The sequence below is a fragment of the Chanos chanos genome, chromosome 1, assembly GCF_902362185.1.
Source record: "Chanos chanos chromosome 1, fChaCha1.1, whole genome shotgun sequence".
Taxonomy (NCBI): domain Eukaryota; kingdom Metazoa; phylum Chordata; class Actinopteri; order Gonorynchiformes; family Chanidae; genus Chanos; species Chanos chanos.
Window position 1 is genome coordinate 14,492,213 of NC_044495.1, and position 24,214 is coordinate 14,516,426.

General features: G+C 41.5%; 1 protein-coding gene across 1 annotated transcript in view; it reads right to left on the reverse strand.

Moving 5' to 3' along the window:
• Positions 1–24,214, reverse strand: part of pxdn (peroxidasin) — a 40,610-nt gene that overhangs the window by 6,927 nt on the left and 9,469 nt on the right. Inside the window, exons 2-17 of the mRNA XM_030780677.1 lie at positions 21,068–21,139; positions 19,721–19,792; positions 16,032–16,103; positions 12,917–12,988; positions 11,303–11,374; positions 10,451–10,620; positions 8,777–8,894; positions 8,343–8,512; positions 7,099–7,371; positions 6,693–6,809; positions 6,172–6,330; positions 4,770–4,882; positions 4,220–4,376; positions 3,891–3,999; positions 2,591–2,748; positions 313–1,816 (exon numbers count right to left, since the gene is read on the reverse strand). Of these exons, the coding sequence (XP_030636537.1) occupies positions 313–1,816; positions 2,591–2,748; positions 3,891–3,999; positions 4,220–4,376; positions 4,770–4,882; positions 6,172–6,330; positions 6,693–6,809; positions 7,099–7,371; positions 8,343–8,512; positions 8,777–8,894; positions 10,451–10,620; positions 11,303–11,374; positions 12,917–12,988; positions 16,032–16,103; positions 19,721–19,792; positions 21,068–21,139 (3,408 nt within the window). The remainder of the gene's footprint in view (positions 1–312; positions 1,817–2,590; positions 2,749–3,890; positions 4,000–4,219; positions 4,377–4,769; positions 4,883–6,171; positions 6,331–6,692; positions 6,810–7,098; positions 7,372–8,342; positions 8,513–8,776; positions 8,895–10,450; positions 10,621–11,302; positions 11,375–12,916; positions 12,989–16,031; positions 16,104–19,720; positions 19,793–21,067; positions 21,140–24,214) is intronic.

The following is a 24,214-nucleotide window of genomic DNA, read 5'->3' on the forward strand; positions in this document are numbered from 1 at the left end:
CCTTGAGGAACAGTTAGAGAAGCACGGCCCAATCTGTTTCCCCAGGGCTGCCCTGCCCAGCAAATTTTTGCTTCAGCCCAGCACTACCACACCTGATTCCACTGATCAACTAATCATGAATTACTATGTTAATGAAGGTTTAAAACAGAGTTATGCAGGTCTAGAGTTAAAAAAAATCCACACTTATTTATAACAAACAATATTAGCCTTCCTGATCTTACCCACCAGACTAACTAAATGGGTCTCGGGGAGTTAAACTGATGGGACATTCATAAACACCATTCTATGTTTGTGGGACTTTCTCTTTTGTACCTCTGGAGTTTCTCCCGTACACTGGGATTCCTGATCTCATTCCTCAAGTCGTCGAACGTATGTGCAGAAGAGAGATTACAGAAGACCCTGTAGTCATTGTAGGGTGGAATCCCATGATCTCTCCCTCTCTGGATGTTCATGGCTGCAAGATCGAGTGCCACAGCATGTGCCATGGAGAAGAGCCTTTCTGTCAGCTCTGTGTTCAACAGCTGCGTGGAAACACGCATCTTTCCTGCCACCCCAAAGAGACCCCGGAGCAGTGGGTCAATGCCACCCTCATTTACAATTCGGAATGGCGAAAAGAAAGCCTTATGAAGGGAAATGTGACCCTGTGGGATTGGCTGGAAGTTTTCATCCAGCCGGTACAGAATGGGGTTGATGAGCGTGTGTCCAAAACGGAAGGCGGCGGTTGCAAAAGCATTGAAGATACCAGCATTGACATTGGGGTCATACCCACGATATTCTCCCATCAGCTTTAAACCAGCCTCTCCCAGGATTTTGGGTAGCCAGTGGCTGTAAGTGATGTGCTGCATCTGGGCCCCTACGATCTTGCGTGCCTCGTGGTAAATGGTGTCCCCATCCCAGTGAGGGTTGAGGCGCAAGAGTTCAGTTGCTATTCGGTTGTGTTCTCGGAACCACACCGTATGCATGGCCGTCAGACCCAACTGTTCGTTGGCTCGGTGGTCACCCGCCAAAAAGCAAGGGATGGGACTCTCGTTTTCATCCCGCATGCATTCCGTAGGTGGCCCTGTCGCAAAAGGTAGAAGTGGTTTTCCTGTGCTTTGGACAATTCCCTGTCGGAGCAGACCTCGATGGCTGGCCAGATCCCGTATCTCCTCTGCCTCATGCTGGGAGCTGCCATACACATTTGAAGCATCAATGTAAGAGGTGAGTTGGTTGATCTGCTCACGAGGGTAAACAGAGTTCATCAACAGAGAAGTCATTCCACTGCCGCAGACTGGGCTAGAACGTACAAAGAACATGCAGCGAGCACCACTACGCAACTGCCGAGGGTCATTGGGGGGGAACATGATTGGAAAACATGGTGCGTCATTGGTACAGACTGCTGTACAAAGCTGTCCATCAGAAAAGCGAGACTGACTGAGGGAGACCACTGTTGAGTCCAGGTCATGATCCAAAAACTGGCCCCACTGCATGAGCATGTGGGTATAGCGATCATCTGGAGTGATGGTCTCCGTGCCAATCATGGTTGTAGAGACCAGACGAGGGAGAGGGAGCAGAAAACCATTATGTCGTCGTTCTGTAGCGCCTCGCGGGAGGTTGAATCCGTTGTCATAAACAGATTTGAGTAAACGTTCAAAGGCAGTGAGAGATGCGCCCCACATTGGGTGCTGCAAGTTGTTGCAGGTACCATCATGGCTGCGGTATTTCTGGTGGAAGCAGATGTCTGAGCAGTTGTTGAAACGCCGGTGGGCTGTGCAGCCCGACAAGTTAGCAATCATGTCCAAGAATCGAGGCGACACTAGGTCATTGTAACGGAAAGCTGGGAGAAGATAACATTCACAATTAAAAGGCAAAAAAAGAAATATTAGTTAACACAAAAGTGAAAAAAAAACATTTAAATGTGAACTTACTGGTTACTTATAAATAAATCATTTACATAATTACATATCATAAATGTTGTCGAACAATTCAATGCATAGCTATATGTGGCACATTCATGATCAGGGCAGAACTTTTACTGCGGCATTGGCTTTTTGTGTCATCCATCAGCTGGTGACGACTAAGACTGCTCCAACCCCAGATCAGAGAGCGAGCCAACTGAGGCAAATGCCCCCAGTGAGATAATGGGATAATCCAAACAGACTGGACAGCTTTACGCTGACTGGCAGAAATCCTCTCTATTCTGAGTGACAATGAGTGCTAGGTTGTTGGTGTTACCCATAATAACAGTGAGATCTCTCTATGCTCCAAAGCACCATGCTGACCGCTCAGCCTGAGATACAAACAGGCCTCTTCACCAGCTAGCTATTGTTGACATAGATTCTCAACCTGCCCCTCCAGTCTTTTATCAGACTTGAGAGCATTTCAAAATACAACACAAATGTAGGGCTTCCACTACGATGAGCACCACTAAATACCTTATGCTCTAGGAAGAGTATTAAAATGACCAACAAATTCACTATGTGCAAAAAGGTAAAAAATAGAACTACAACAACTAAACAAAACATTTGTACGTGTGTGTGTGTGTGTGTGTGTGTGTGTGTTAGAGTTTCTATGGTGGAAAATTCCCAATGCAGCGTCTACCCAGGAATACCTGTGCCATTGGTGTCAACCATCAGGCCCTGGTTAACATGTCTCTGGATGAGAAGCAATGTTTGCTCAAAGATTTCCCCGGCTCTGGCCTGCTCCACTGTGTAAGGATCCCGCGGGTATCGAAACAGGGCCAACAGCTCACCAGGTGTCCGTGGAGAGCTTAGGAGACACAAGAGAAAAAAAAATCAAACAACTCAATGTTGAGTGTTGAGAAATCACAGTAAATCAAAGCAAACTGTTAGGAAGCATGTGAATTCAGACAGGAGTGTCCTGAGGTTTTCTTTCCAAGCGAACACAAAAATTCCAAAAAATGATGTGATTCTGTGAAATGATCCTCCTCTCTATCCTCTGAAAAAACACTCCTTTGTTTAGTACTTTCATCTAAAAAATGGGAACATTGTCCGCAAGTGATCTGTAGACTCAGTGAGTGAAAAATTAAAAGTTCCATAGCCTACTGTTCTCTCACTTTATTCATCTTCAACATCAAGAGATTAAAGAGAATAACAAATAGCTGATTGTTACAGCCAAAGTTCTGAGTTGTAGAGTGTGTTTTTGAATGTCCTTATATGGACATTCTAAGTTCATGCTTGCCTGTTGACTTGTATGGTGAATATTTGTTGAGGTCTTCTGAGAATACCACATAAAATGTCCACGGTCCAAGAGATGCCTTAATTGTAAGTGTCTTTCCAAACACACTTAGCAGAAAGTTTGGACAAATATATACAACTTAAAGCTTGCTTGCATCACAGCAATGTTTAGTTCACTGGTGTTACGTAACTTTGAGCTGTAGCTGACTCCACACTTGGCATCCTAACCATGTTCTACAACAGACATTCAAAGACCCACGTTTACATTTTCTGTCCTACACTTCCTCTTTCTGTTTTAGGGACTCAACTTTTTTTTTCTTTATAAGAGTTCTCTATAAGAATTTTCATCTCTCCTTTTTTTTGGCCCTGAAAACCATGAGACTTTGCCTTTAAAACTTTCTTCTTCACTACGTCACAAAAAAAACAAGAAGGCTGAAAGACACATTAAACTGTCATTTTCTCAAAAAAGCAAAACAAAAACAAAACAAAAATTCTTCCCAATTATCTGACTCAGGCTGGAATTCCCTCTTGACAGACAGCATTTACCTACAAATGCAAGCTCAGCTGTCTTCTATGCCAATTAGTTGTGAATCATGTCAGGGACACTGTGGCTGTGTGGAGTTCCTTAGACATTACAGCATAATGACTCAGAGGAAAAACACTCGTGTCCATATGCTTGGCTGACACGTGATATTCGCTGTGCAAAGGCCTCACCCATCAAACAGGTGGCGTCTGGTAGAGTCTATAGCACTGTTCACACTGCGAATAGCTTCCTCAAGAGAGGTGGAGACAAATGGGTCACCTTCCCTGCTCACTTGTGGAACTGCAGAAAGAGAGTGAGAGAACGACAGAAAACAAAGAGAAAGTAGGAGGGTTTGATCTGAGGCAAAACATTTAGCTCAATGAGCACTTAAAGCAATATACAGCTGTCAATAGTGTGACAATGCGAGTAACATTAAAATGCAGGGTGAGTGCATTCTTCTAGTAAGATATTCCCTTTGCCAAAACATTAGAAAATAAACTTAAGAATAGTGCTGTCTTGCCTTGAACCGTTAGCACCATGCTAGATGAGGAATAGCCGATGGAGTTGCGGGCCACACACTCATAACGGCCACCGTCAGCAGGACCAACATCTTTCACCTCTAGATACCCATCTGGGTTGAGGTGAAATTTTCCACTCTCTGTCACCTGGACTCCATCCTACACGGGGAAATAAAGAGCATATATTGTAGGGTTAAAAAAGACTAGTTTTTGGGGATCCACCAAAAAAAAGATTTCATTTGCTTGTCAAAATGACAGATGATGTTTCTGACCTACTTTTTTAACAGAGCACTACTACTGAGCTTCTACCCTCAGCATGACATCGAAACTAGTTGATTAGTTATTGCTAGAAATATAGTTTTCCTCATCTTACTCAGAGACACGAAAACTTTTGTCTTATACATACTCATATCTTTCTCCCCCTTTGCTCCCTGTCCCTGTTCCTCTCTTTAATTTTTATTTTGAAAGATTTGTACAGTTAATGATTGTAGCAGGTGTGCTTGGCTGACTGGAACCTCAAACCTACAGTATTCGACAGTAATGTAGTCTCACCTTGTTCCAGGTTATGATGGGCTGGGGCTCTCCCTGAGCACTACAGGGAATCTGGACATCCGAGCCAGCCTGTACCGTCAGGTCCCTTGGAGCATTTGTGAAAACAGGCGTTACTGACGGGTTAAAAACATGTGTTAATTATTACAGCGCACGAACACTCACACTCACACCCCATCAACTTCACAGTCTTTCACAATAGAAGTGGTTTAAAAACAAAGACACATCCTACAAAAAGTAGCAAGACTATATCTTATCAGCCACTCATGAATCATTTGTGAATGGGAATCATTTTTATAGGTATTACCATAGAGAATCTAAGGTTGCACCAACAACAAATCTGTGAGTCCTCGTGTCTCTGACATCTCAGTGTAATTTCAGTGAAATCAGTGAAGGGTGTTTTCTGTTGGTTGGTATCTGGCTCAAGATATCGTGCTATCTCTGCAGTAACTCAGGAATAAGTGCTATGACAGTTAATAGAATGCAACAAAACTAGCGTATATGTTCTTGCAAAAAGCTTTCAGAATGCTCAGCACAGAAAGTGGCAGATACAATGTAATGAATTAATACCTTATTTTGATTTTGCAGTTTATCAAAAGGGAGTGTTCATAGCACCATTAAACACCCAACTCTTTCAGTTAAAAGCAAGTTGCAAAAAAACAAAAAAACAAAAACAAAGTGGAAATAAAATATTTTAACATATTTCCATGATTTCTTATTCTCTCTCTCTGTCTCTCTATAGCATGTGTGCCCTTTAAAATCCATGACGATCTGCAAATTGGTTTTTTAGGTTCATGAGAGCAACCATTATGCAGCATGTACTTTAGTGTTTGTGTTAACGACCATTACAACATGGAGAACATGTGGGAATTACAGAGCTGCACGTTTTCCTGGGTTGTTCCTACAAGCCTGTAATTTAAACAAGGGCGGTTTAAGACATGGAGAGAGAGGTAAAGCCAGCCACACGTCTGTCACTAAGGCAGTATTGTTGCTGTAAAAGCAGGCTACAGTTTTATGTTAATGACAAATTAGTCAGAGAGGCTTGGCCATGCCACTCCTTCTCAGTCAACCTTCGAACTTCTCCAGTCCTCCTTTTACTGAGGAGCAACAAGAGAGCTCTCCTTTAACCCTTCTTTAGTACTAATTTAGAAACAAATCTTCAACTCATCACTTACACTAAATATTAAGGAAAAACCTTCTTACACATTGCCAACACAGTAAAAGAACCTAAACTGATCCATTCTTATCATAAATTTATAAGTTAAAAATTAAAATCTCATAAATCACACATTGCAGTGATGGTGAGAACTCAGTTTTCAGAGAGCTGTAACACTGCATTTATTGTAAAATGAATATACTGTAATTAAAGGATGATAATTAATTCCATGTCATTAAGCAGTCATACCTCTTTGCTGCACATTGAGCTGTACAGCTGCCCTCACGGTGCCCACAGGGCTTACTGCCTGGCACTCGTACTGGCCCTGGTCGTGTGGTGCCACACGGCCAATGCGAAGAGTGCCCGTGGAAAGGACCACGTGCCGTCTGTCAGTGGGCAAAGTGCTACCTGTTGGGTAAGTAAGATTGTCTGCAGTCAGGGTAATGCAATTTAAAAAATAAGGTAAAATGCACACATTTGAGTTGGCAAACCACCTACAAATAGGACTTGAATCCAAACTCATTAAGTCAAAATTAAACCATCAACTCATCAGTATAACAGAAATTCTTAATAAAAAAGATCTATTTAAAGAACTAGGAAAAAAGATTTCATATCCTGTTCTCAAACAGCATCTGATTTTCTCCTGACAGACCTCACATAAGGCTAATGAACCAATGAGGAGCCCAATATAGACGCAAAGAACAGCTTTAATAAATCTCTACAGTCCTGAAATGGCTGTTGTTGATTGGAAACGAGGAGCGAGCTCTTACCACCGCGGGTCCACGCGATAACAGGCTGGGGGAACCCATTGGCCTCACACGGGAAATCCACTGTATGCCCCTCCAACACAGTCTGATCCTGAGGAGTCACTGTGAACTGAGGGACAGCTGGGGATAGATAAACATAGAGAAAAAAAAACAAAAACAAAAAAACAAATACTGAAACTGCCGCAGTGCTGAATCTCTTGATGAGCTGATCTACTCGCTGTTAACAACTGATTGTTGACAGCTGATTGTTTCTGATCGGAGAAAGCGAACACAATCATAAGAATTTCTGTACATATAAAGTGTTAAATCACATTAGTTAATTTATTCAAAAAAATTAGTCATTCATGCATTTGTTATCTGTTTGACTTAGGACACCAAACTGAGAAATCTCTCTTTCTCATTTTCTTACCCTGCACTATGATGTAGGCGGTGGCATGGATGGTGTCCACATTATTGCTGGCAAAGCAAGTATACTGGCCTCCGTCTGCCTGGTTAACATTTTGGATAAAGAGCCCCCCTGATGGTGTGATATTGATGCGGGCATCATTGGGCAGGGGATTACGATCCCCGCGGGTCCAGGAGATTCGAGGCTGCGGCTGACCAGTGGCACTGCACTCCAGAGTCACGCTCTCCCCGACTAAAACTTCTGTGTTCTGAGGCTGGATCACAAAACTGGGTCGTGCTGAGGGAGACAGATCAGCAGGTCTCTTTCAAATTGGGATCAATTAGCTCCAGGACTATCCCCAAACTTGTCTGTTGCTCAGGAATAAATATTCTTTTGTTTAACAATGACCTCTCTTGAAACCTCAGCTCAAAATCAACTACAATACGCTTTTAATCTGAGTAGAATTCTAAGCTTCACAATAAAATGTACCAGAGCAGAGCTATGCTAGCTCAAGGCTAAAGACAGTCTCAGCCCTGCTTAAGAGCACAACTGCACTATTCTGAGGTTAACATCAGTATTAACAGTGCTCAAGAACAGAGCTATGCTAGCTGAAGACTAAGGTCAGGGCTCATGAAAAAAGTGAAACTTGCTTGTCGAAACACTACAGAGCCTCAGGCTAAAATGCTAAACTGACATTATCACGACAGAGTGTGTTCAGTTTTCAGAGAGAAACACTGAGAAAATTCGATGTGGTTCATTAAGGCATGTCGCATATATTTTACACATTTCATTAATATTTATTGCTAGGCTAACATGAACTGCCAAACTATATTACCCTAAGAGAGAAACTAACATAGAAAAGGCAGAAAGCCCACACAGAAAGGGCACATTATGGCTAAAAAAAATGCTTGTAAATTACCAGTTCCTTCTTATTGGTACTCTTCATTTTGGGAAAAAAAAAGAAAATCTGCGTCTTTGGTGTCTGATCTTATGTGATCTTATGTCAGGTCTGCAGGGACCTGAGGTTAGTGGTGTTTGAAAGAGGAAAGCCAAATACATACAGTAAAGCCTACGGCTTAAAATCAAAGGCAGGAAATGCCAAACATCTGTTTGTGGCCAGAGTGCAAAGAGAGGAACATCCATCTACACATCATCCATCAGTGAGACAGCTACTGTGACCTTAAGTTTCGTGCGTTAACCTCCTGGGGTGAAAGCAGTCGTTAGGGGAGATGAATTGTTTGCTGTTTGGTTATGGATGGAGGACTCACAGGGTGTGCCAAAGTAGCGCAGAGTTACTTCGGTGGTCTTCACTTCTCCAGCCACGTTTTTGGCCATGCACTGGTACACGCCCTGGTCAGTTTCTCGCGTGTCCTGGATCATCAGCGTCCCGTCCTCGAGCAGGTTCAACCTAGAGTCCTCCCGCATATCCAGAGCGTTGCTGCAGGACAGGTGGAGAGAGTTGTCTGTTTCTGACATATTTCCAGCACCCAGACACAGCTCTTCAGTGCCATTTTGGTCTGGCTCTCCAAATGAAATGCATCATGTATGTTCTATTACCTCTGGGATGTTTCTGGGAACATGGTTGTTGGTAGCTTGTGTTAAGGTGTGTCAAATTAAGTTTTAATGTAATGTGTTTTGTTGTGCTGTGCACCGTTATGTTGTGCTGTGTTGTGTTCTTTTGAGGGCTGTTTCATGCACTCACTTATTTCTCAGCCATATTATCTGGGGTTTGGGGTTTCCTTCTGCCCTGCAGGTGAAATAAACCGTGTTTCCCAATGTTACATCCACATCCTGAGGCTGAGAAGTGATCCTGGGGACCTCTGGATGACAGCACAGCAAAAAGAAGAGAGAAGAGGAAGCAAAGGGAAGTCAGGGAGAAATGATAAGGTGGATGGAGAGTAAAAAGGGGATGAAAGATACAGAGAGAGAGGGAGAGATTAAGCAGAGATGGACCAGGGGAAAGCAAACTGCAGAGAACCACTCCATAGAAGGCTGGCGTGAGGATTTAACTAATGTGTGTGCCAGCTGGAAAGAACCATTCTCTCCGTCTCTCTCTCTTTCTTTCGCTCCATATGCCGCGGGGCTGGTTTGGCTGTCTGACAGGGCGAGTCATAATGTCTCGGCAAGGTGCCAGACATATAGTGACAACAGACATGGTGACAAAGGCTTTGTGCCAGCTCTGGGATTTAACTTTTCACTGGAAGCTAAACAGATAAACCTGAGAATAGATTTAAAGGAAAAAAATCTAACTGTCAAGTAAAATAAATCTAACTTGAAACTAGTTCAAACTCACTTCCTGGGTCTAATTACTGCTATCTCACTAAACATTATGATCACAGTGAGTTAACTTATTTTGGTAAAGTTGTTAATTTCCCTTTTGTGGTGAGCCTGTTTATCAATTATACAGCTTACATAAAGATAATGTGAAATTAAATGGTTTTAAACGAGCTCTCTGCACGATACCTCAAGCTTTTCTGATTATACAGATAAACAAAAGGGACAAAGAAAGACACATTTTGGAACAAAAATAATTGAGGATTTCTTGAAGTTTGTCAGTTGAGGCTGTTATGTTTTGAGAACACAGATCAGCACTAGAGCACCACAGTTCATGCGCAGAGAGTCTCTCTCTCTCTTTCTCACACACATACACACACGCTACCACAGAGGCAGCCTGTCTGGCCACATGGCATGGACCTCACTGGATTTTTTTCTTTCTTAGGGGTAGTGTTTGGTCTCTCTTAGCTTCACCACAGTATGCTGTGTTCCCCATTAAAGGCAATATATGACTGTAATGACATTGTAATTACTGGTAGTGAGTGGCCAGAGTGGGTGAAACGGCCACCCAACAGAGACACAGGACATGTGGGTCAATGAGGGACCCATTGTGTGTTATGTAATAACAGACTGACTAAGCATGTTGGGTTCCCCTGAGGAGAGGGGGTTGGTAAAGCTCTGGCCTTTTAAAAAATTTTTTCCGTGGAGCACACAGTGACATTAGACCGCTGGTCACTCTGCCAAGCATAAACAAGTCAGAGAAGACAATTAACAGCAGTGGTTTTGTGGTTTGCTTACAGTAAACGGCCCTCCACTGTTAATAATGAACAACGGCTTTGGTAAAAGTCATAAAATGACACATGACAAATGTGGCAAAAGTTCTGGGCATATTCGTACTTTTTATAGAGGGAACAGACACAGTACAAGGAGAGAAAAGGGCTCTTTTTGTTACACAGAGAGCGAGAACTGAGTTCCGGTGGAATTGCTCAGCACTGACTAATTTAAGCAGAGTGTGATCTTCAAGAGGAGACTGACAGAGCATTTGAGTGTGATGGCACATTTGCGCGTGTACGTGTGCAGACAGTTGGGTTGGTGTCCTCACCACAGTTGAGTTCCTCAGCAGTGAGCGTGGCGACAGATCGTCCCTGTAGACGTGTGGGGTAGTCACAGGTAGCTGCAGCCTGGGCATTACCTGACTCAGCATACTGCTTCAACAAATCAGCCAACCACAGCAACTCACAGTCACAGTTCAGTGTGTTCGAGTCCAGACGCCTGATAAAAACACACACGCAAAAACGCACACACGTGCACGGACGCACACACAAACACACACACACACACACACGTGTGCAGAGAGAGAGAACAAAAGACATACAAACAGAGAATGTTATGACCTTAACTTAAGCATTTGCATGATATTTTCGAGTAAAGTTAACTTGTTGATTTCACAGTGTACTACAATTACCAGAATGAAAGAGGAGATGTGCAGATATTTTCTTGCCAGTACTACTTTCATGACAGCACTTTGAACTTCTGAGGAGGCAAATCATTTTTAAACAGATGCAGCTTGCTATTAAACCCCGACTGTCACTGGAGAACAACGATACTTTTTCGATGATATCCATACAGTAATACCTCATCCTATTCAACAAGAAAGTGCTTATTAAAATGTTGTCTGGTAGTTGGAATAAAATTTGTTGAGATCAGAAGGAAATGCCAGGCATGTTTTTACTCGGAGACACTGAAAAGGCCTCTAAATCGCGCTGAAATAAGACACTAAACACAGAGCATGTGCTCCTTTGCGAAGCAACACACAAGTGTGTGCATGTGTATGTGTGTGTGTCTGTGTGTGTCTGTGCATGTTCTTGTTCAAACAAAGCTTATTCTTCCTTTGCCCCTTCCTGATGTTCACGTTCTCATAAAGTGAACAGCTGTAGTCAGTTTCAGTACTTACAGTCTCTTCATAGACTGCAGATGGGAGAAGGTTCCCAGTGCAAGATGAGTTATCCTGTTGTTGTGCAAAAATCTGCAAGACAGAAAAGAAAGCAATAAATACAGATAAAAGCTGAAATATGTTCCTTAGGAACATTAGCCGACAGCTATGCTTGACTATCAACCACAGCGCCCCTGCTGAGTATGAGTATAACACTCAAACAGCAGACAGAAGTCAGGATTCACATTCTGTAAAACAAATTACGCTGTGGTATTATATAATACAAATTGGTTTTGAAGAAACTGCAACGACAAACAAATTGAGACTGTCAAACCACCACTGTCCCTTGCTGAATTAGTATATTAAAAACTAGACTGGAAAAGGTTACATTCAATGTGGCTATAATTTACAGGGAAAGCTGCTAATTTGTCAGCTTCAGTATCATTAGTCTATTATCTAAGACAACATACGTCCAGTCAAACTCAATTCCAGTGTGTCTAAAATGTGTCCGCTTGCTCGAATTCCATCACAGAAAACAGATGATAGATAAATAAAAAAATAATGTGGAAGGGACATGCATGTAAAAAAACAAACAAAAAACAAACAAACAAACAAAAAACCAAAGCAAAAACAAAACAACTTTTCTTTATTAAACAGCTGAAAAAGTGCTTTTGTCTGTTTTTGCTTGTTCGTTTTTTGAGAGGCACATGGTTACATCATCGGCCAGCGTTCTGTGTGTCGCGACCCCTCCTCCTCTGTCCTTCTCGTAGGTGACCCCCTACCTTCCAAACAAACCCCTGAACCTCCTAGGGGCCCCATGACCATGTGTAGCAGTTTTCCAGGGGCAACCAATAGAAAGAGGGATTTCAGATCAAGTATGAAACCTACACATCTGGTGAGAATGGCAGGAGGGAGATGAGAGGAAAAATGAGAGTGCAAATTCCAGCACACCCTTTCCAGTCGCAATATTTAGTTGGTCAAGGGCTACAATATTTTACATTGTGCCAGATGACTTTAATTTAATCTGTGTCTCCTTATGGAAGCAATTAGTAAGAGCTACAGATCCCCCTTAAGAAGCAAGCTTGAGTCCAAAACATATTTGAATCTTAAAGAAAGAGCCAGCTTTGACTCTGGATTTTAGGAAGCTAGCTTCAGTACAGGAGATGTTTGGACCACTTCCGCTACAATGGAGCATTGTGAGGAAAAGACACAAACTGCATAACAGCCTTTAAAGTTTCTATATACAGCTTTTGGAATCCCAGCTGTCCTTGTAGCAAATCCTATAACCTGATCTGATTCTGAACTTAAAAAAGCAACTGTTGGAATAGAGCAATCATGAGGCATTCATTTAGAAAATTGAGTTGTCATCATGTTAGAGGAATCTCTGGATGTCATCCCAGGGTAGGTCTAAAAGATAGAGTAAACCGCACGGCCATTTTGGTTGGTATTAATGTCTTCCCTGTTCGCCAGAGATGCCAAGGCGTTCAAAATGAACCAGATTTGTAGTATTTCTATGGTTCTAAAGACAGAATAGGTTTATGAATACAGATATCCACCGGGGAGGGTTTTTTTTTTTTTGCTCTGTCAGAAGGATCTGGGAGTTGAATGGTTAAGGGTTGTCCTTGAGGTACTTACAGGCGTTCAAGCTTCGGGAGGTGAGTGAAGGACTCTGGTTCTAATGACTCGATGTTGTTGAAATGCAGGTATCTATGAGAGGAAAGAAAACAGACAAAAACATGCCAAAACCCCCAATGACATTACAAGCTATTTATTTTTAATATACATGTTCATTAACATATAACTGTTTTTATAGAATATTAGCCTTTAAGTCATAGCAATACTGTTGCTATTTCAGTACATTTAGACTACAGACAGAGGTCTGAGTTACAACAATGTCCATTATGTTGTGCCCAATTAAACAAACACTCTCTGATAAAAAGTGCCCACCTAAGAACTCATACTAAACTGAAAAATACCTGAGACACTCTGCCCCCAAATTCCCTTTTGAGCAACGTGAGAGAGTAACAAGTCATACACACTTGATGTACACACTTGTCTTCAGATTTTTGGGCAAGATGAAAAATGCAGGTCAACTGAAAATTCAAGAGCCTTAACCAAACAGAACATTAATTAAACAGTCCAGCACTTTCTGATACTGACACTACTGAAAGTGTTAAGTGAAAACAGATTCAAGTTGAATATCTCACCATATAATTTAATAGTGGTGAAGTAAATTTTGAATATGTCACAGAAATACCTCCATTTTTGTAAAAATCTAAGTCTTCTATGCTGTATTTGTTTTTGAAATAAAATTTCAGTTTAAAATGCTGAGTAAGCTGTAAAGCATGGGAATCACTTAGCGTGACTCCTTTAAGGCTGTGGTCATTACTGAACCGCATATGGAGGCACTGCAAGCCGTGGATGAAAACTGTGTTCATTTGAACAAAGCGAGCCATGCAAAAAGACAAGAGGACAAACAAGGACAGCAGAACAGACAGCAGCCAAGGGCAATTACTTGCAGTCATTACAAATGCCTGAGGGAGCACGCATGCACGCGCACACACACACACGCACGCACACACACACGCACGCACGCACACACACACGTACACACACACAGACACACACACACACACACAGGTGCACAAACACACACACACAAACATACAAACACACACACACGCACACTCAGGAATGGCCAAACATCCTGGAGGAAGCACAACAACATGATTTGTCACTGTTTCTTGGCAAGAACAGAGTGCTCCCATTCCTGCAAGCCTGTTCGCAGCCAATCCCAAGAATCCATGTCTAACACACAGCCATGTCTAACACACTTGTTGTTTTTTCCTCCACTTGTGTCATATGCTACGCTCTGATAGAGAAATGACTATTGGTGATTCTAGGCTTCGTTTAATCCTTTTCGCCATATTGTATCTCTTGCTTGTTTGTATCCATATCAAAACAAACAGATTTTGAACACTTTTGAAAACGCTGTTAACTGTTAACAGACTGCTAATTGAATGGGGCTGTAAAGAACTGATGAGAAGAGAGCACACGGTTTAAGTGCAGGTCAGGGTGTTTGAGTTATAGATACCAGCATATGAACCGCAAAAGAATCTGCATTTATACCATTTTTATATCTGCAGATGACGTTCAAAAAGAGCATGGATGGCTATAAAATGTGAATTAGCCTAAGGTAGAAATGTATTACACAAATATAAAAGGCCTCATTAGAAAATGGAGCACCAAAGCCTCCTCAACCAAGTCTACTGCTTTACAAATTTTGACAATAATATTAAAACAGAGGTTCCACTGGATGGGACACAAACGTTATACATTAACTAAACCTTAGTGCATGGAATATTTATTGCAATAATTCCTGCTGTATCCTTAGGTGGACTTCAGACATCTTGTGGCTGTTTCTGAAAAAACACTAAACAACTAATAAATACATTTCAGCTGCACAGAGATAGACTCAGACTCAGAAAGCTGCCCCAGGCTCAACTACAACATGTGCAATGCATGAGTGCAAGAAATGGCCATAAACTGCATTACATCAGCCCATAAAATAAATTAAAAGACAACATGTCTACAGTAAATACTAGAAAAGGGGGGTGGGGGTGGGGTGGGGGGGGCGGCTTGATGTCGGATTGAACAAGCAATGTTAGCAAGGGCACAATGGGAAGGACAATGGAAAGAAAAGCATTACGAACTGAGAGGAGGGCAGTACCTATGACTGTTATTGATGCTGAGCAAAATGAGAAACATTGAACGATATCAGGGTGACAATGTGATTTGCTTAAAAAGGATGACACGTAACTGAATTAATGTTTGGTGATCTATACACATATTTAAAAGCAAATGTGATACAGACATGCACAGCTGAGGAAAATACGTGAAGGGATACAAATTCTTTTTTTTTATTATTATTATTCTTGTCCTCAGTCAGTAGTTTTAATCGACAGAAATCAATCTGTAGCTCACTGTCGGGAAATCGATCCAGACTGACCACAGCGAAATGCCACAATTAGTGGACTAAGTTATTCCAAATGGTTTGGATAACCTAAAAATTCAGGAAAGAGGGAAAGAATGACAAAGGTAGTCCAAATACCTTGGTCACTGTGTGTGGACGCAGCAATAAATAAGAGCGCTGAGATACAGAGCGAAAAGCTACAGATGAGGCACCTTCAAATCCACTAAACTAGTCAACTGCATGAACTCTGGTCCGCGGCTCCCTCTCCGCCTCTCTCTCAGCTAACAATGAGCCGAATGTTTGCCCATGTGATGACGTAATTTGACAGACATGCAGAAGCTGGGAGAACTTATGGCATGCAAGGGGGAGAAGGGGACACTGAGGGGGGAAGGGGAGGGGGGGGGGGCGGGCAGGGGGCTGGCGACAGTTAGGGCAAAGGTGGAGGCAGTGTATGCAGGGGCCTGAGTGCATGGCACAGCGGGTTGACACTAAAAACGGAGCAGCGCAAGTAATTAGCACAGAATTTGTTTTATACACGTTTCTCTGAATACAAAGTGATTTGTGTCTCCCCGCAAATGAACTTGAAATAAATGTCCTGGCATAGGCAGTGGGCATGAAAATAAGGGGTTTTTAGCAAATAAACGCCATGCCGATTACTGCCAAGACTGACCGCTGTGCCATGCAATTAAGCTACCAAACACCACTGTGGGTTCAAAAATGACAGAGGAGGAGGCATATAATGACTTTAACAGAGAGTGGAGGAGAAAGATCACTTACAGTTGCTCTAGAGAGACAAGCCCCTTAAATGCTTGTCGGTCTATTGACTGGATTTCATTCTTGTACAAATAGCTGAAAGGAGAAATAATCAAGGAAGTTAGTAAAACACTCAAGTGACAACGTTGGGGACACAGAGAGCGCTACTCATGGAACTTTACTGTCTCATCGTGTGTGAGCTGTTACAAAACAGAAATATCAGTACTGTGTATACCTGGGTTGTCTTCTTCTTGCAACACACTAGTCAGACTGTTATTATAAGAGCCATTATGTTAATTGTACTTAAATGAAACAGATGTGGTAACCATAGTATATATACATATCCAAGATGTCATAGGATTCATGTAGGGATAGAAACAGATGGTGTGTTATAGGTGTGGAATAATCTTACTCACTTCTGTTATTACTAGTACATTCTTATGACATCAAATACTCATTTCAGTCTGAGGAAAAGCTCCATGAACACACTGTCTTTCACACATGTGAAGATCATCCTTTGATCAAAAGCAGGTTTCAAACAGATCTACTGTGATATTTGGAAGAGTAACATCACTGTGATGCATTAAGGCTTCTGGACGTACTACTGGTGAGACACCCATAATGCACTGTCAGCTCCAACTGTTAATGTTACTGGAGTTTTGACTGAGTTCAATAAATGTTACTAATTGAACTTGCAGTAGGTTTAACAATAGGTCAGTTAGTAACATATCTGATTCAGTCAAAGCAATGAGTTTGCACAATGTTTTTAAGTGAAGTTAACAAACAACAAATTAGATTTCGCAGTGAACAAGACCAATAAAGTAAGTGTGTCTTTCCAGTAAGAAATCATATCCTGGTCTATCAGTGTGACTGCTGAAACTGAGAAATCTGTTTAGCATTGCAGTGTTGGAAATGGCATGTAAAAAAAATTCACCGTGGGAGTAATTCATAAGTTTATGAGGAAAGGTGGGGCAGTGGTTTCAAACTAGGGGAGTCTGAATTTTTGGCTTTATCAATGAAAAATGCTAGTGGGAGATTAACTTTGGGAGTTGATGACACATAGATGTTCAATGACATCATGCATCTGTGGGAAACAGGAACTGAGAGACGTGCGTCCTCTCTCTAGGGAGAGGGGGCAGGGTGGGGGGATGAAATTGGGGGCTTTGGTTAAATATTCCAAGACATCATGACCTCCTCCCTGTGTCGCAAAACTGTTGCAGTTATAATACATTTAGTTCCAGTCCATCACTGGAATTCACCTCATAGTTAATACACCAATTAAAATATCACAATCAAATGGCATTTAGATCAAATTTCTGCAAGCACAAAAGTACAATTACACTGAACAGGACAATTACATTTTTAAAACTTGAATGAGTTCAAAATTTAAACAAAAGTGAAGGAACCATTCATTACACAAAATATAAAGCTCTTGAACTTCCGTTAAAGGGTTTTGCATAACAGAAATAGTCCACAGTTCATAACATACACATCACTGAGAGAGTGACTATTGTGGTTTTCCCAGATACCAAACTGATTCATAATCCCATGGGTATCAAGCTCAAACTACATCATGGGATGTATCTGAATCCAAGGAACAACGACTAAATCTAATACCAATGTTCCAACAAGTGTTTATAAGGAAGACAAAGTTAAAGCACAGTCAAAGGACAGCCTGGGGATAAAGAAGACCCTTAAAGACTTGAGCTTTGTTTTTACCTCTTGTATAAAATATGTCCCTCAGGCTACCTGTGAGACTGTCACTCTAAAGGTTTTAATGCCTACATGAAAGTCCTCAATAACAATGATGTCTAGGATGAAGCTCTTCAAAGACAATACAGAAGTGAATGCAGGAATAACAGGGCTAGGTCCAAGATAACACACTGCTTTGTCAGAGTTTTGTCTTCAATCAAACGCCCTTTTTAAAAGAACATGACTGCTAATTACAGAGGCCCAAAACTGACTTGGGACCGTCACTCCACCCTTCAATGAAAGCACAGCTACAGGGCAGTCTTGGAGAAGTGAGTAGTTCAGAACAAGCTCATAGAGACAGATATAGTCCCTCTTCTAATCACAGAACATACACAACCATTAAGAGGTTAGTGCAGTAGCTGTCACCAGCATGAAACATTTTAGTGTAAGAAGAACAGTGACCTGAAACTGAACTTCCGCTGACAGGGGTGACTAGCTTGGCCCGACGAGTAGAACTCAGAGTCATTCATGGCGGTGTTTTCCAGGTAACATACATTCTTTTCTTCGCATGGTTTTGATAATGTCTAATGTCATGAGTTTTCATATGTATTTCAGATGCTCATGGCAAGATGAAGAAAGTGTGTGTGACATATAAGCACCTGAAATCATGTATTCTTAAAACAGCAAATTCTTAAAGATACAATTAAATCAGTCCCAAGTTTGTTGCTTTCTTTGTACGCCATACTAATTACATACTTAATGCCTCACTTTTATTAACTGGCTGTAATACATGTTTTAATTTCATGTGAAGACACGTCTCAGTCAGGTCGTGCAGGGAAATGAGTCGTATTAAGTTGGTGCGGCGGAGTTGAGCCATTTCAGACATACTTGATGTATTGTAGTGTAAACATAGACAGTAGTCTCAGCAGAGCCAAGAGCCATGGCTGTTTAATGGGCTTGTGACTAACAGAGACAGGAACTCCATCACGGCCGTCCAAGGCAAAGCTATGCAGGCCGTCTCTGCTCTCTGCCATGCCTTTAGGTCACAGCTCTCAGACAGACAGCAGTGCAGAGCCATGTCATTAAAGTTCACTTATCTGTCTCAAGGTTCATTTCCTGCACCTTGTCTCTAACCACAGCAGTCTAAATTGTTAATACTGAAAAAATGTCAGAAAAGCACATAAGGAGAAAACCGTTTCCCTATTTGTTTTCAACACGTTTATGTTTTACTGTTTCAATTAAGAGCGACAAACTGACAGGAAGAGGTTTCATCAGCACGTGTTAAAGGGACGCGTACATTGAACATCTATGTTTTATCACCAGGAAATCCCATATTTATTATGACATACATTTAAATGCACCATGAACACAGTGCTCCAAATGTAAGCCCTTGAATCTAGAGTTAGTTAGCTTGCACACTGATAGAGAATGACAGGGTTTTGCATACTGATAGAGAATGAAAGGGAAAAAATGGATTTTATTCTACTCTTACAACCCGTTTATTTTTTTTTTTCATTCTAAAATTTGCAGACCTTAGTTTATTTTACAGGAATACACATCAGAGGAGTAGCACTTCATAGCTGCACAATTGTGCTGTCATTCCTTAGGAGCCCACTGGTACATTCAGTAGAGACCTCATTATTGTGTTCCGGAGTGGCGGGGCATGGTAGAGAATTTTAAACACACAGAGCACTTTTTATATAAAGAGGCCTTTTGGACCTTTTTTTTTTTTTTTTAAATGTCTTCTTTGGCCTGACTCTGCTCTATGTGAGGTTGCTTCAATCCAGATTAAAATATCTGCCCAAACCAAGGCAAGAGCTGAGTAATAGGACTGAAGAGTAATCAGAGCGTCTGTTGCAGCCACAACAGAATAGCATAAACTGTTCAGGATTATTCAAAATATCGCTTTGAATGAAAATATTTCCTGGAATTTTTATTCAATGACATCACATCAGAAATACAAAGACTCATGTAAATGAAACCAGCTATAATAAAAAAAAAAAGACAGAACAAAAACTCACAGATATTTTAGATTCTCCAAATCTTCAAACACTCCTCTTGGAATTCTTCTGATGTGGTTGTTATTCAAAAGTCTTCAAAAAAAGACAAAAATAGATTAGCACTCACAGTATTGCTCCACCAAACAAAGTAGAACCCAGTCTTTAAAGACAACACAAAATAGAAATCTCCACAGCATGTGTGTCACCAAGAGCACACCGTCACAATTTTGCGGTATTTTGAATATATTATTTTGGGTAGACACGTATATAAATTATATCTTTATTATAAGTAGCATAGTTTGTCATTAGTAGCATTTTATTAGTAGTACTATATCATTAGAATATTACACCATACTGTTTAACCTCTAAAAATGTTTTGGTTTCAAAAGATGCTGCCAGTAGCCATGAGATGTCACTTAGCACACTTTAGTGAGCGCTATGAGAGAGGCAGGCTAATACTCTAGAGGAACAGTTGGCATAGTGAGAGAATTCCAGATGAAACACACAACCACTTTAAAACTCTTTCAGCACGAACCAGACACCTATTCTCGAAGGAGACACTAATATTGGACATGTCTCAGAGTTCAAAGACAACTTGAACGAATATGTGTTATTCTCATCTGTCAGACTAAAGGTAAACTATCAACATATGTTGTGTATGTCACCAGAATATCCACTGCCTCAAGACTTTGCACATGACATCTATGGGATGGGCATGTTCAATGAAATACTCATTAACAAGTGTTACAAGTTTATAAATAAAACAACAGATCTCTAATTACACATAACTGACACACACAGACAGACAGAATGGTAACAGGCAAATATATGAATGCCTTTAAGAACTGTTCTCTCTCTGCTGAGACAGCACTGATTTCAGAGGACAGTTTAAAACAATGTAAATGCTATGACAGGCATTCAACACTAGTTATCTACAATTTCTCTGTCTTATAACTGAGATACCAATGGTTTCGTGTGCTCTTCAGTCCCGGGACCTTTTCATTCTCTAGCCTCAATACAAAAGCTTATTCCAATTTTTTAGGTATGTTTAGCAATCCTTTTCCATTTTACTTTCTCTCGTCTGGTATGCTGCGTCTCTCCTCTCTGCCTTTTTCCTCTCTGTTCAGTCTAAACCAGGCCCAAAGGGCCACATGGTGAGCAGACCGGTGGGCCAGCTGTGTGATAAATGGTGCAGAATGAAAATAAACTTCTCACACTTTATTAAGTGACCTGTGTTTATGAGACAGAGGGGAATGCGCTGCTGCTGGAGGAAGACCTGGAGGCTAACAGCTGAATGATACAACTGTACAGCGTGTGCGCCAATGCAAATGTGAAGAGAACCAAAATGCTGAAAAGATGGCCACTCACAGCGTGTTGAGGTTCTTTAGCCGTCTGAAGGAACCCGGTTGTAAGTCCCTGATTTTATTGAATCTCAGGTCTCTGCAAGACAAAGGGAGAGAAGATATGTATTAAAATGCAGTCGTAACAGTTTGCAATTCAAAAGAGAGCGCCATAAACTTTATGTCGTCATAACACATTCGTACAAAGGAACTATGGTCTGCTCAACACAACACAGGAGTGTAGGTTTCAGTACATGCGGTGTAAAACGCAGCTTGATAGAAAAAGCTGCGGCAATATAGAACCAGTTGTTTCTACTCTGTGTCCTTGGATGAAGAACAAAATACCCCGATTCTCTGTCATAACGTCAGCAGCCTAATAATGGCCGAGAGTAAGTAAGGTGAAAGCTGATCACAGATTTACTATTAAGGAGAGATGGAAAACAGAGCGGTGTCCTTGGACGTCAAATCACCACTCAGCCGGCCATATCGTGATTCCCATGATCTGAGCTCCAACAATAAACACAGCGAAAAAAAAAAAAAAAAAAACAACACAGGAAAAACTCACAGAAAACCACCCACATAAAACAAACCACAGACAAGACAAGGATAGACAAAGAGAGGCTGCACACTACACCGTCGGAATGAAGATAATTGTGTCTATGGAGCAGACTCTAGCCCTCAAATCCTTTCTTCAACACAAGCACCCCGGAGCCATGTTATCTCACTGATGGGTGAACAGACTAATTGATATGGAAACACATAAACTGAAACAAGGCAGCAGCTCACTTTGTTTGAGACAGACCAAAATCAGTCCCAGCTGTTTATGTGCTCTGTAACCATTTTCAAAGATGAATGTAAAGCTTGTTAGATGTGGAGCTTTCTTCCTCATAACAGAGGAAGAGTGTCTCCAGAGTCTAATTTTGACCTGTTCCTGAGACGCCATACAGACAAAAAATGTCCTCGTGTGTTCCTGAAAAACTACACTTAGTTTGGTGCTATGGTCATACAGACAGATATCTTTCCAAGTTTTTTTTTTCTGTTACAGGATAAGAAATACTTGTTAAGAGATATGTATGATTTCTGTTTCATCTCTGCAAAATTGGATTAGTCACAAGTGTTCTGAAAGCTCTTTCTTAAACTTAACTTTACACTAAAGGCCAGTATGTTCCTGTTGCCTGGTTACTGAAGACATAACATCAGTCTGGGCCAAATAATAAAACTATAGATCCTTCAATCTTGAATTCCTTTCCCCCCTCATTTTTCTTTAGTGAAAATGTTAGATACAAAACAAACAGGACCCATTTTCACATCTTTGTGAAAACTTTTTGGGTTAACTATTCCACAAAGCAACATACGGCGTATGGATCCCATTATAGAGCAACTTTTTTTTCCTGTAGTAATTTCCTTTCACATAGTTGCTGTAACCATGGCCGTGTGCATTCTTTTCCACTCTGTGGTGTAATGTAAGAGCACATCTAACTAATAAAAAAGTAAAGCGTTATCAGTGACTTGAAATATGACTCAATAAGTTCTTAAAACCCTTTGGAATTACTCTGCTGGGGCCGAATTCTGACAGGAAAAAAAAAACCAAAACAAAACGTGAGTACAATGCTGAAACGTTGTTCTTTCAACGCTTTGAGATGTCCATAAACGAACATGTATTAATATCTTCCTATGCTCTCATCACTTGAAATTTTCTGTGCAATCTTGCAGCTATATTTAAAAGGTTCAGTTCCAGAAGGCTGGCATAGACTGAGTTGTTTAAACCCAACATTGATAGTTACGTGCCAACTGATGTGAATCCAAACCCATGATGAAATGAGGAAAACCTCTGAGTAGCTGCCAAAATAAATTAATAGCTGTTTGGATTTCACCTTCTCCAGTAAAACTGACTTGAAAACGGAAAGTGTGAGTGTGGTCGGGGAAATGTTTTCTCTCATTGCCTGGTCACCAGGCTGGGACTTGTCTGCTTACATTTCACTGTGAGACGTGCTACCAACACTAGATCTGAAATCTTCTCCTCCCCGGGAGCTGCCAGTGCCTGGGGGGGGGGGGGGGGGGGGGGGTTGTGGCAGCTGCAGAAATAAGACAAACGGACCCGAACACAAACACACACACACGTATGCACGTCCACACACACACACACACGCACATTCTCATTCATCATAAGGCGTCCCCTCACAGACCAAGCCTTGGTGGCAGGGCTGAGGCGTGCTCAGACAAGGGCCGTTCGCATTTCGTGAATCCTTCCATCCCGCTTCAGGCTGTGCCTTTCCAGGGAGGCCACAGCGCTGTCTAACTGTCGAGTGAAAACTATGTCACACTCAAATGAAAACAGGAACGTTTGATTGCCACATTCACTTGAGGTGACACATCGTCAAACATACTCACAAATGAACAATAAAGTAAGTGTATCGTCACACACAATCGAAACAGAGAAACCTTTTGTACAAACCCGATATTTAATCATCCCGAGGGCAAATTTTAATACATACCTGTCATTACTCTGGCCTAAATTTAAATTATGAATGCTATTCTCAGACTGAAGCTTGAAGTCAGATGTTTAAAATACCGTTTCTTTACACCCAGCATTCCTGCCTGTTTCATTACTAAAGCACATCCTCTCTTGGTACAAACAGTCCACTTTCTGTCTTAGAAGAATGTATCAGGAACACAGCACTGCATATCTCAAATATGTGGGAAAAAAAGAGGGTGGAAGAACTGAGTTTCATCAATAAATCATCATCACTAAACATCAAATGGTCATTAACACAAATCATCAACATCTGTTGCACTGCACATGAAAGCAACAAAACTAGACACAAAGCTACATGGGCATGCTTGGTATGTGTCTGCACCTCCCTGTCAGAACCAGCTGAGTACTAATACTGGAGCAATGCAAAGCCACGGTGGGTATAAGGAGTTCTCTACTGAATACAGAAAGAAATGTGAGTGTAAAGTAAAGCCAACTATTGTGAAGTGTATCTCAGTGCTGAGAGAGAGAGATGATGGGGAGGAGAAAAAGGGAGAGAGAGAGAGAGAGAGAGAGAGAGAGAGGGATGGGGGAAAGAAGGAGGTGAAAAGAAGGGAGGGTAGGAGGGGAAGAGAGAGAGAGAGGGGGAGAGAGAAGCACTGGGCAGGTTGAGTCATTTCAAAACAGGAACAAACAAAGGCC